The sequence below is a fragment of the Vulpes lagopus genome, chromosome 14 (assembly GCF_018345385.1).
Source record: "Vulpes lagopus strain Blue_001 chromosome 14, ASM1834538v1, whole genome shotgun sequence".
Lineage (NCBI taxonomy): Eukaryota > Metazoa > Chordata > Mammalia > Carnivora > Canidae > Vulpes > Vulpes lagopus.
In genome coordinates, this window is record NC_054837.1 from 30,367,198 (window position 1) to 30,380,980 (window position 13,783).

A 13,783-nucleotide genomic window follows, 5' to 3' on the forward strand; every position below is an offset into this window, starting at 1 on the left:
AATAAATAAATAATATCTTTAAAAATATTGTGAATTTGTAGCTGATTTTTTTCTTGGTACTACAGACTACAGAATCTAGAGGCCCTTCAGATTAATGCTGAAAGCCAGTTCTATAACCACAACAGAGCAGAATTAAGTTGAAAGCTATATAACAAGAATGCCTGGGTGGCTCAGCAGTTGAACATCTGCCTTCAGCTCAGGGTGAGATCCCAGGTCCAGGAATCTAGTCCCACATCGGGCTTCCTGCAAGAAGCCTGCTTCTCCCTCTGTGTCTCTGCCTCTCTCTCTGTGTCTCTCATAAATAAATAGTTTACAAAAAAAAAAAAGAAAGAAAGCTATATAACAGTATTAAAGAGAAGTAAAAACTCAGGATTGGAAAAGGAAACCTCAGGGCAGCCCTGGTGGCTCGGTTTAGCGCCGCCTTCAGCCCAGGGTGGGATTCTGGAGACCCAGGATCGAGTCCCACATTGGGCACCCTGCATGGAGCCTGCTTCTCCCTCTGCCTGTGTCTTTGCCTCTCTCTCTCTATGTCTCTCATGCATAAATAAATAAAATCTTAAAAAAAAAAAAAAAAAGGAAAAGGAAACCTTCAAATTGAAATAGAACAGTACTGATAGCTAGTATTAATTCTAAATCACCTAGCTTCAGGTTAAGGTAGACTATATCAAATTCAGATCCTTATCTTCTCAATTTATCTACAACATGAAGTAAACATGAAGTAACAAGAAATCAGGCAACAGTTTTCTTATTAAGTTACACTAACTTAAGAAATACTTTAGGCATAAAAAAAGAGAGAGAGAAATACTTTAGGCGTTATTTTAACCTGATAAAGTTATTAGTAACACAGTATTAAACTACAACAGCAACAAAACAAAACTACAATGACAGGGGATCCCTGGGTGGCGCAGCGGTTTGGCGCCTGCCTTTGGCCCGGGGCGCGATCCTGGAGACCCGGGATCGAATCCCACATCAGGCTCCCGGTGCATGGAGCCTGCCTCTCCCTCCGCCTGTGTCTCTGCCTCTCTCTCTCTCTCTCTCTCTGTGACTATCATAAATAAATAAAAATTTAAAAAAATTTAAAAAAAAACCTACAATGACAGACTAACATACATAACCAAAAAAATATGGCTTCATATTATGTGACACACTTAATGTTAATCCCATCCTTATTATCATTTTCTTATTTAGGATACAAATGAATAGGGCTTACCCAGGATATAAACTGGTAGAGAAGATTTTGTTCTCCTAGTCAGATTTCATAATATTCTAATTTTCAATAAACATATTTAAGAACATTATAAATGCAGCAAATAACATTACTCACAGAATTACTATTATTCATTTCTAACTAAAATTAATTATATGACCTGCAATTTACATACTTTTGGAGAATTTGAGCATCTAATTAAAGCTTTCCCCGGGGTCCCTGGGTGGCGCAGCAGTTTGGCGCCTGCCTTTGGCCCAGGGCACGATCCTGGAGACCCGGGATCAAATCCCACGTCAGGCTCCCGGTGCATGGAGCCTGCTTCTCCCTCTGCCTATGTCTCTGCCTCTCTCTCTCTCTGTGACTATCATAAAATAAATTAAAAAAAAAAAAAAAAAAAAGCTTTCCCCTGCACACAGCTTTTGATGCTATTAGCCTAAATGGGGTTGCTGTAGTCTGGCCTCATAAGTATCCCATTGGCTTTAACATCCTAGGGATTCCCAGCTCTCCACTAATAAACTATGTGGTCTTCAACAAGTAAATTTCACTTGTGCTTCTTATGAATTCATAAAACGGGAAGAGTAATACTTCATAGGTGGCTGGGAGGATTAAATTTTAAATTCAAACATGATGCATGTGAAGCAGTGATCTCAATGGGGGAACTGTATTTTGAAAACCTGTGAGGTCATGACTGTCACAAAGATAGTGAAGGCACTACCAGCACTTAGTGGGCAGTCCAGGGATTCAAATCACAGGACAGTCCCCAACAATGAAAAACTGTTCTGTGTCCATTTTATATTATAAAAATACCATGTATTTTGCACAGCTTTCCAATCACCAAATTGTCTAGGAATCCAACCACAAAGATGTTAAAGTTTGTCTCAGAGCTTGATCAGAAATTGTTCACCATTTCAGAAAATCAAGTCACACACACACACACACACAAAAAAAAAAAAAAAAAAAAAGAAAAGAAAATCAAGTCACCAAATGCCATGCTGGATCATCAATACAATACATTTGTATCAGTCCATGTCTGCAGCTGCTGCCGTCATGGTGAGTCTACATACAAACCCCTGACTGTGCTTCATTTTGTCTTCTAACGTGGATGTACCTGAGAACTTATATACTGAAATATGTGTTTTGATATTATAAATAAGTTTTTATTCCTCCTCCATGTCACAGTTAAGAGGATGATAGTTTTTGAGATGGGTACATGCAGGATATATTTGTGAAGTTCACTTCAGGATAATATAAACTGATGTTATTTTTTAAATTGTAAAATGTATTTGTAAATTAGTAGTTTAATTGTAAAATTATAAAATGAGGGCTTTGGGTCTAATGAGGTTGAAAACCACTGACAAAAAGTGTTTACTGCTTGGCAAATAGATAATAAATGGTACACTTACAGTAACTATTACCATATAACCATTGCTCTTTCATACATAATCAGTAACCCTAAGTGCTAAAATAATGAATTAAGACAAATTAGCTAATAATGTGCTTTAAAAATTTACCATTACAGAAATATTAGAAACAGCAAATATTTAAGAATATATTAAATTATATGTAAATGTGTTAAAAATTATTCTCCCTTCTCAAGGTTAAGCAACAATAAACTTAACAATTCCAGGAAAGAGGGGATCCCTGGGTGGCTCAGTGGTTTGGCGCCTGCCTTTGGCCCAGGGCGTGATCCTGGAGCCCTGGGATCGAGTCCCACGTCAGGTTGCATGCATGGAGCCTGCTTCTCCCTCTGCCTGTGTCTCTCTCTGTGTCTCTCATGATTAAATAAATAAAATCTATATAAAAAAAAAAAAAAAAGAAAGAAAGAAAGAAAGAAAGAATTCCAGGAAAGAGGTTTTAGAAAGAAATTCTAAAGAAATCAGATCTCCAGAGCTCTGAGCTCCACAGGTTTTATGTTTTGTTTTAATAACATAGATTTTCCCTTATAAATGGTAGAAATCAGAGAAACGTTACTATTTCTGAAATGAAGATGAAAGCACGAAATTTAGGGAAGAGTCAGGAATAAGACTTGCACAACCCTTAGCCTTCCGATTCTTCCTAAAATGGTACACACTAAAACATCAGAAGATTTTTTTTTTTTTGTATGACACAAAACACACTAATACACTGTGGAAATTCCACTGAAATGACTAGAAGGATATTTCACATTCTGTCAAAGTAAGAAGTATCTTAAAATATTGAGTGGGGGGCACCTAGCTGTCTCAGTTATACATCTGCCATCAGCTCAGGTCATGATCCTGGGATCCTAGGGTAGAGCCCCAATGGGCTCCCTGCTCAGCGGGGAGCCTGTTTCTCCCTCTGCGCCTCCCCACTACTTGTGCAAACACGGGCACAGTCTCTCTCTCTCAAATGAATAAATTTTAAAAAAACTATTCACTGAATAATCAATTACATGTCTACATTACAAAAATTAAGTAGTCAATTATTATTAAACATAATAAAATAATAGTATTGTATCAAAGCTGAAGGAGAAGGGGTATATAGAAACTGGTTCAAATGTTAAAGTGTAAGTATCTGGTTGGAATCCTGGCTTATAAAAATCTGGGTTTTTTTTAGGTTTATTTATTTATTCATGACAGTCAGAGAGAGAGGCAGAGACATAGGCAGAGGGAGAAGCAGGCTCCCTATGGGGAGCCGAATGCAGGACTTAACTCCAGGACCCCAGTATCACAACCTGAGCCAAAGGCAGACGCTCAACCACTGAGCCACCCAGGTGCCCCAAAAAACTGTATCTTAAATTCACAAATATATTCTGAAACTAAGATGCTCATTTCAAAGTACTAAAAGTAACATTTTCTAATTAAACTGTGAATTTGCCGGCAGCCCCGGTGGTGCAGTGGTTTACTGCTGCCTGCAGCCTGGGGTGTGATCCCGGAGACCAGGGATCGAGTCCCAAATCAGGCTTCCTGCGTGGAGCCTGTTTCTCCCCTCTGCCTGTGTCTCTGCCTCTCCCTCTCTCTCTCTCTCTCTCTCTCTGAATAAATAAATAAATCTTTTATAAATAAAATAAATAAATAAACTGTGAATTTGCCAGAAGAGTAATGCCTTATTTTTTAAAAGCATGCTAATACAGGTTCATAAACTAATGAGTAAGTATATTATGGTAAACATTTCACAAAACATTCCATTTTTAATTACATCATTTTATAGGTCTCTTACTTTAGCATATACTGATTATCATACGGAAAAAATATAAAAATTGTACAGAACATAACTGAATTTTCTTAAAGTCTTCAATAATACTTGGTCATTTTTATAACTTCAATGATTCTGGATAATGAATACAAATAATTATACTTAGGGGTGGCTCTTACTGAACCCTTAAACCAGGGGTATTCCTTCATTCCGTGTATAATACATTTGGAAAATAACATAAATAATGATTTTAAAAGTATGATAAACATTTAAAATCTATTGTTCCCTAAAGAATTCAATAATAATAATGTTTTATACATTTTTATAAAGCATTACCAAATCTAGCCTTGGAAAAATATAACTAGTGCATTTTTCTGTGAAACAAAATTTATGTATTCTCTTAATTGTTAAATGTTTATATCACAATTTAACCTATGGACCAAAAAAATAAAAAAATAAAAAAAATAACCTATGGACCGGGATCCCTGGGTGGCGCAGCGGTTTGGCGCCTGCCTTTGGCCCAGGGCGCCATCCTGGAGACCCAGGATCGAATCCCACATCAGGCTCCCGGTGCATGGAGCCTGCTTCTCCCTCCACCTGTGTCTCTGCTTCTCTCTCTCTCTCTGTGACTATCATAAATAAATAAATAAAAATAAATAAATAAGTAAATAACCTATGGACCAAAGAAAGAACTACCGATATGAAAAATCAACATAATTCAATATATCACAACTACATGTGATAAGGCATTACTAAATAGACACCTTAATTTAGAAGTAATCAAAATATTTCAAAGAGGATTTGGGTTTTTCAAAACGATAACAATTCTGTATGAATTACTTAAAACATTAGAATTAGTAACAGTAGGGCAGCCCAGGTGGCTCAGCAATTTAGCACAGCCTTTGGCCCAGGGCGTGATCCTGGAGACCCAGAATCCAGTCCCACATTGGGCTCCCAGCATGGAGCCTGCTTCTTTCTCTGCCTGTGTCTCTGCACCTCTTTCTCTCTCTCTCTCTCTCTCTGTCTCTCATGAATAAATAAATAAAATCTTTTCAAAAATTAGTAACAGTATTAATCATACTGGAATTTTCACTTCCCTGAACAAAGCTAGCATTTTAGTTGACCTTTAAAATATAAATTACTGGGACACCTGGGTGGCTCAGTGGTTGAGTGTCTGTCTGCCTTCTGCTCAGGGCGTGATCCCAGAGTATGGGGATCGAGTCCCACATCGGGTTCCCCACAGAGAACCTGCTTCTCCCTCTGCCTATGTCTCTGCCTCTCTCTCTGTCTCCCACGACTTAATAAATAAAATTTTAAAAATAAAAAAATAATAAAATAAAATATAAATTACTGAGTCTAATCACCAATATTTGTTCAAACATACTTTTGATCATCTTTTTTCTTATTCGTTCAATGTTGCTCCCCAATTACTATATTTGATCACTTTATTATAGCAATAATATCATACTCTTTAACATATAAATTTCTATTAATTTAGAGTTTAGTGGAGGCACATTTACAAATATATTTTTTAAAATTCCACAAATAAAACAAAACTAGATACCTCACAGTTTTTCCAAAGTTCCAAATCAGTCTTTCCACTGTTTTGTAGCTCTTGCATTAAAGAGGTGAGGACTTCAAGTGGACCTTGAATTACAGATGGTCTGGTCTTCCCTGAGAAAGAGGATACCCCATTTGTACTAAGGTGGGGACTACTTCTGTTGAAACATAAATAATTCAAATGGTTTTCTTCATTCTACAAAGTGTTGAATAATTCAGCAGTTCAAGTTTAGCAGAGTAGTACAAAACCACTGATATTTAATCCTTCTTAAGGGCACCTCATTTGTTTAAAATCTGATCACATTTGTCCACAAAAGGAAAACAGCAGTAAAAAGACAGCACATATTTCTTTAAAGAACCCCACAGAAAGACCTCCAGAAGTGAGAGAACACTCCAAAGCACTAGCAGAAAAAAGAAGTTTCTGCCATACAATAATAAAAAGGTCCCAGCTTCTCCAATCTCAATCATTCCAGAGGATTATTTCACTCTACTGTAAGAACAGCCTTTTTTTTTGTAGTGAAGATTCTTTCTCTACTGGCCAGACTATAGTCAAGTCTTGTTAATTGGATCCCCCAAAGTGGGCTTGATAAGCGGATGCTTATCTTTGAACTATCTTTGAATAAAAGCTGTGCCAAGCAAATTAGCAGCAAATATTCAGGACTTAGCCTATTCATTGTGTAAAACAGCACTGATTCTTTCCAGGAAGACTGCTTTCCCAAACTTCAGAGGAAGTTATTTCAGATTTGCTTTATAAAAACACAAAGCATAAGTAAGGACAATAAACTCTGTTTAAAATCCAGTCTGGGGGCAGCCCCGGTGGCTCAGAGATTTAGTGCCACCTTCAGCCAGGGGCCTGATCCTGGAGTCCGGGGATCGAGTCCCACATCGGGCTCCTTGCCTGGAGCCTGCTTCTCCCTCTGCCTGTGTCTCTGCCTCTTTCTCTCTCTCTGTGTGTCTCTCATCAATCAATAAAATAAAATCTTAAAAAAATAATAAATAAATAATAAATAAATAAATAAAATCCAGTCTGGGGGTAGCCCCGGTGGCACAGCGGTTTAGCGACGCCTGCAGCCCAGGGCGTGACCCTGGAGACCCTGGATCGAGTCCCACGTCAGGCTCTCTGCATGGAGCCTGCTTCTCCCTCTGCCTGTGTCTCTGCCTCTCTCTCTCTGTCTCTATGAGTAAATAACATCTTAAAAAAATAATAAAAATAAGGGATCCCTGGGTGGCGCAGCGGTTTGGCGCCTGCCTTTGGCCCAGGGCGTGATCCTGGAGACCCGGATGGAATCCCACATCAGGCTCCCGGTGCATGGAGCCTGCTTCTCCCTCTGCCTGTGTCTCTGCCTCTCTCTCTCTCTCTGTGACTATCATAAATAAATAAAGATTTAAAAAAATGAAAAAAAAATAATAAAAAATAAAAAAATAAAATAAAATAAAATCCAGTCTAAGAGGTCATTTTCATTTATTTATCGATACCCTACATTGTTTCATAAAGAATTCATTAAAAAGGGGATCCCTGGGTGGCTCAGCAGTTTAGTGCCTGCCTTTGGCCCAGGGCATGACCCTGGGGTCCTAGGATCGAGTCCTGAGTCGGGCTCCCGGCATGGAGCCTGCTTCTTTTTTTAACAACTTTATTTTATTATTATTATTTTTTTAATTTATGATAGGCACACAGTGAGAGAGAGAGAGAGAGAGAGAGAGGCAGACACAGAGAAGCAGGCTCCATGCACCGGGAGCCCGACGTGGGATTCGATCCCGGGTCTCCAGGATCGCGACCCGGGCCAAAGGCAGGCGCCGAATCGCTGCGCCACCCAGGGATCCCCCTCTGCCTGTCTCTCTCTCTCTCATGAATAAATAAAAATCTTAAAAAAAAAAAAAGAATTCATTAAAAAAACAAAACACCCTCAAGAAAATAACAGAAAAAATAGCAATGAGGAAGATCAGAGAAAGATTAATAAAAATTCAAGAGAAAGAACATACATGTTGTCCATAATGGGTTTAACACGGTTGTATAATAATCAAGTCTAAATTTGACCGGTTTAACTGCCAGTCACAATGAAAAGAGAGACAAATTCAGTTATATAATTTCATTAGAAGGACACATTTAGGGGGCATCCAGCTGGCTCAGTTGGTGGAACACATGATTCTTGATTTTGGGGTAGTAAGTTCAAGCCCCATGCTGGAGGTAGAGATTACATTTTAAAAAAATTTTAGGGGTGCCTGGGTGGCTCAAGATGTTGAGCATCTGACTTTGGCTCAGGCCATGATCCCAGGGTCCTGGTATCAAGTCCTGTAACCAGGCACCCTGCGAGGAGCCTCTCTCTGCCTGTGTCTCTGCTTCTCTCTCGGTCTCTAATGAATAAATAAGTAAAATCTTTAAACAAAAATAAAAAATTTTTTAAATAAAATATTTTTAAGGGGGGGGGGCCACCAAGTGATACAGGAAAAAGACTTTCACTATGTGGGTATAGATTACAAAGGCAGACATCTCTCCTGGACCATTTCCCACACACATTTCCCCTGCTTTCACTCTGCATTCTTGTTTCATATGTTCTTGTAAGCTACTTTAAATTCCTCCAAAGGAGGGAAGAGAATGAACAAACTTTTTAAAGAATTAATGCATTTAGGGAAGCCCAGGTGGCTCAGTGGTTTAGTGCCGCCTTCAGCCTAGGGTATGATCCTGGAGACCTGGGATGGAGTCCCACATCGGGCTCCCTGCATGGAGCCTGCTTCTCCCTCTGCCTGTGTCTCTGCCTCTCTCTCTCTCTCTCTGTCTCTCATGAATAAATAAATAAAATTTTTTAAAAAACCATTAATGCATTTAGGAGTGCCTGGGTAGCTCAGGTCACAATCTCAGGGTCTCGGGACTGAGCCCCAAGACAAGCTCTCTCGTCGGTGGAAAGCTGGCTTCTCCCTCCCTGTGCTCAGGCTCTCTCTAATAAATAAATAAAATCTTTTTAAAAATCTTTTAAAAATTGGTGATCCCTGGGTGGTTCAGCGATTTAGCACCTGCGTTCACACCCAAGGTGTGATCCTGGAATCCTGGGATCAAGTCCCACATCAGGCTCCCTGCATGGAGCCTGCTTCTCCCTCGGTCTGTGTCTCTGCCTCTCTCCTCTCTCTCTCTCTGTCTCTTATGAATAAATAAATGAAATCTTAAAAAAAAAATCTAAAAAAAATTAATGAATTTATTTACTATACACAGTTTCTTTAAGATCTATTATGGTTAGGGACACCTAGATGGCTCAGCTGGTTAAGCATCTGCCTTCAGCTCAGGCGGTGATCCTAGGGTTTGTGGTCAAGCCCCACAACGAGCTCCCTGATGAGCAGAGTCTACTTTTTCCTTTCTCCCTCTCCCCCTGCTCAAGCTCGCTCTAACACATAAAGACATCTGACCCTTTACCAGTAGGCCCCAGACTGTTATGTTGTTTGCTTCATTGTACCTGCTTGTTATAGCTGGTCTCCTCTCTGCCTCTTTACTGTTTTTAAGTACCAGAAATTTAGAAATCAAATAATCACATTTTTCAGATTATGTACAAAATGAGAGCAAATAGCCTCTAAACAAAAACAAATCAAACAAGGGATGCCTGGGTGGCTCAGCAGTTGAGCCTTTGCCTTTGGCTCAGGCCATGATCCTGGGTCCCAGGATCGAGTCCCATATTGGGCTCCCTGCATGGAGGCTGCTTCTCCCTCTGCCTATGTCTCTGCCTCTCACTCTGTGTATCTCTCATGACTAAATAAATCTTTTTTAAAAAATGGGATAGTTTAAAACGAAAATGCAAGGGACACCTGGGTGACTGAGTGGTTGAGTGTGTGCCGTGATCCTAGAATCCCGGAATCAAGTCCTGCATCAGGCTCCCTGCAGGGAAGCCTGCTTCTTCCTCTGCCTCTCTGTGTCTCAAATAAATAAATAAATAAATAAATAAATAAATAAATAAATAAATAAATAAATAAATAAATAAATAAACTGTAAAAAAAAAAAGAAAAGAAAAAATGCATAAAATGCATTGTTCGATAGCATCTATTTTTGTCCACTAAGGTATGTTTTTTTGCTTACTTCCTAGTATTCAACTTTGCTACTTTCCCACATAGGTGAGGTAGTTCTGAAATATTAAACATTTAAAATGTAGAAATATGTAGGCAACTAAATTTTAAAGAAATGCTATAATCTATCAGAAATTTTTAAAAGTAAAACTATTTTAAAAAAAAGAAATTTTAAAAAGTGTAAAGAGAACTAGAACTAGGAAAATTTCTTTTTCACAATGTTTCCACACAAAAGGACATGGCCTCTGGGATAAATGAAAAACAGAGAAAGACTGAAACTACTCTTAACTTAAACAACTTATCCCTGAACAGTTCCTGGTCACCAGCTGCTGTTGTTATTTAAATGGGAACAAAAAACTATGACACTATTTGGGTAAATTATGCAAATAAACTTATTCTGATTTGTTGTTACATTAATAAAATAAAAATCTACCTATCCCATTCTTACCTATTAGTATTTAAGTTCAGTCCAAAAGGGGGAGAATTTTTTATATCAGATTCTACAGAACATGAAGTTTTTCGTAAGGATTTCACCAAATCAAAATCTTCCATAGTGTACAGAAATTGTTATACTCTCTTATTTGAAAATGTAGGTTCTTTCAATGTTTGAAGAAACTGAATCCGAGTCATCTTCAGATGCTTCATCGTCTACAGGCATTTTCAGTTGCTAACATTCAGAACTGTGAAATATTCTAAGCTCCCAAGAGTCTGAAAATGAATGGAGGAAAAAAATACTATAAAAAGCCACTAAACCTAGCAACTGTCTTTTCACTACTTTGGAAATCTTCATCCTTTTATACAAGTCTACAGTAAGAAGAGCAACAGTTTAATAGTCAAAATGCAAACAGCCCACCTATTCATCAATTGATGAACAGAAAAACAAATGTGCTGTATTATATACATAAAATGGACTATTTCTCAACCATAAAAAGGAATGAAATAGGGGTGCCTGGGTGGCTCAGTGGCTGAGCATTTGCCTTCAGCTCAGGTTGTGATCCTGGGGTCCTGGGATGGAGTCCCGCATCAGGCTCCCTGCAGGGAGCTTGCTTCTCTCTCTGCGTATGTCTCTGCTTTTCTCTGTGTTTCATATGAATAAATAAAATCTTTAAAAAAAAAAAGGAATGAAATATTGATACATACTACAATGTGGATAAACACTGAAATGTTATGTTTAAGTGAAAGAAACTCAGTAAAAGATCACATGGTGTAGGATTCCATTTATGTGAAAAATCTAGAATGAGTAAATCTCTTGAGACAAAAAGTAGATTTATGGTTGCCAGAAGTTGGGGGAAAGAGACAACAGAAGTGACCAAAAATGGGTATGGAGTCTATTTTGGGGGTGATGAAAAGTATTGGAATTATATAGTGGTGATGGCTGCATAACCCATCTGTGAATACACTAAAAACCTATGAATTGTACACTTTAAAGGGATGCATTTTATTTATTTTTTTTAAGATTTTATTTATTATTCATGAGAGACAGAGAGAGAGAGACAGAGAGAGAGAGAGGCAGAGACACAGGCAGAGGGAGAAGTAGGCTCCTCGCAGGGAGCCAGATGTGGGACTTGATCCTCGGTCTTCAGAATCACGCCTCTGGGCCAAAGACGGTAGCCACTGGAGCCACTGGAGCCACTCGGGCTGCCCAAAGGGATGCATTTTATGAGGTGAATTATATCTCAAAAATCTACAATAAGGATCATTTGCAAAAAAAAGTAGCATCATCTTTTCCCTGTAGTATTTCAGAATTTTATGTGTTTAATTATTAAGTTTCTAGACACAATTCTACTCTAACAATTGGAATACTTATATGCTTTGTTCATTTGTTTATTAAGTTCTACCAAGGATCCATGCTTGTTGATCTACACCTCAAATAGATAAATCAGAACGACTTAGTATTTAATTTGGTATTCAACACAGCCAATCAAATGGTTGTTTCTCTATTGGCTGGAAGGTAGGGGTGGAAGAAATGCATTTTGCACTCTAAGCATGTATTACTTGTTTAAAAACAATCTGCCTGGTCAGCTAAAAAAAAAAACCTGATTAATTGATGCAGGGTAACTGATGCTAGGTGTATAGAGGCAAACTGGCTATAACAAATCAAACACCATGCTTCCTTCTTAGGGAATTCATGTATTTTTTTTAAAAGTGAAGAAACAAGTGCCTGGGTGCACTCTCAGCAGTTGAGAGTCTGCCTTTGGCTCAGGTCTTGATCCTGGGGTCCTGGGATCGAGTCCCACAGTAGGCTCCCTGCTGCCTATGTCTCTGCCTCTGTGTGTGTGTGTGTGTGTGTGTGTGTGTGTGTGTGTCTCTCATGAATAAATAAATTCTTAAAAAAAAAAAAAGTGAAGGAGCAAGAGAAAAACAAAAATCTATGCCTCTTACAAGATAAAAAGTTTAGAGAGTGCAAGAGAGGAAAACCACCTAGTATTCTGATTCCACTTCCTAGGGACTAGTTTTATAAAGCACAACCTTAAAAAAAAAAAAAAAAAAAAAAGTCACTTCATAAAAGAACCATTTCCTTCAGGGAGATAAAGGTTTGTGAAAGCCAAGGGTAACCAGACCTACCTAAATGGATTTCTCCCCGGGGGCTCAGCCCATCGCCAACCACAAATGGGGTATTGAAAAAGTCTGGAGCTGCATCTTCCAACTGGCAACGAAAATACCTGGATTCAAATCACCCTGCTCTTCTACTGGGAAAACACGAGCTCTCCAGGGACCTGGATCTGCAACCCCATCTATTATCCTCCACCACCTCCAGCACCGCCAAGATAATCCGGATGCGGAAGATGCACAAGGAAAACCACTTGAGATGCAAAGATGCTTCTCCAGCGGCGGAGGGGGTGGGGATGGGGGCGGGAAGGAAGAAGGGGGGGGGGGGGGGACCACGACATAAATGCGAAATTCCTTTTAAAAAGACAATATAAAACAAAACTCGATGGACAATTGATATAAACACAGGAGACATTTTTGTATGTCCCGGTAACGAAATGTGCTCTTGGTCCCCATGACCCCAGGGTGGGGTAAAGAAAACAAAAGACCAAATCGGGGTCTGCGGACCCTAAGGAAGTGAAACCGGCGCTGCGCTTTGCTGGAAGCCCGGGGGCGGGCAAGGAAGAGAGAATTCCAGAGGTTTTGAGGCCAGATCCCGACATCCTCGCGCTCGCAGGCAGCCCTCAACGCGCCTGGCGGCTCTCGGGTCAAAGGGGGATGGCGAGGGAGAGCCACCGAACGCAGCCGCCTACCCCGGAGGCTGCGGGGAGGCGGGAGGAAAAGCCACCGCTCCAGTAACTTCTACCATGATTCCCAAAGTAAACTAAGGAAGACCGTCCAAAAAAAAAAAAGAAGAAGAAGAAAAATCCCACAAGCCTCCGCCCCTCGGGAAGAAGCGCTCTGCGATTGGGCCGCGCGGGTGTCACTCAAGGGCACGGAGTCTAGAAAAGGCACCGGCCGCGGGCGAAGCCCCCACACACCGCAGGGATGAGGTGGGGGTTGCGCGGCGTGGCCGCGGCCGTCGTCCTCCCCCGCCCTAGAGTCATCAGGACACTTGGGTTCTTCCGAGGCCGCGTCTTCCAAGCCTCGTCCGGCGACCGCTTACCTGGCCGCTGCTCCCACAGCCGATGTCAGGGTCGGGCAGCGGCCTCTCGCGGCCGTTAAACTCCAGAGAGCGTGCGCGCGCCCGGCGCCCCGCCTGCGGGATTGGCTGCTGCAAAGGGGGCGGAGACGGCCGCGCCGCGACGCGCGCGGCGACCTCCCCTCCCCCCCCCCCGCCCCTCACGCCAGAGGGAGGTCCGACGCCTGGGAAACGAGAGGAGGCGGGGC

General features: G+C 40.5%; 1 protein-coding gene across 10 annotated transcripts in view; it reads right to left on the reverse strand.

Moving 5' to 3' along the window:
- Positions 1-13,746, reverse strand: part of MPHOSPH9 (M-phase phosphoprotein 9) — a 70,575-nt gene extending 56,829 nt beyond the window's left edge. For 4 of the 10 annotated variants that reach the window (XM_041728877.1, XM_041728876.1, XM_041728875.1 and 1 more), the window contains exons 1-3: positions 13,560-13,746; positions 10,413-10,672; positions 5,925-6,078 (exon numbers count right to left, since the gene is read on the reverse strand). In XM_041728877.1, coding sequence (XP_041584811.1) covers positions 5,925-6,078; positions 10,413-10,516 — 258 coding nt within the window. In that variant the 5' untranslated portion in view covers positions 10,517-10,672; positions 13,560-13,746. Of the gene's footprint in view, positions 1-5,924; positions 6,079-10,412; positions 10,673-12,529; positions 12,612-13,559 lie in introns of all 10 variants that reach the window. The other 6 variants (XM_041728878.1, XM_041728880.1, XM_041728879.1 and 3 more) reach the window with 6 other exon arrangements.
- Between the last annotated feature and the right edge of the window lie 37 nt (positions 13,747-13,783).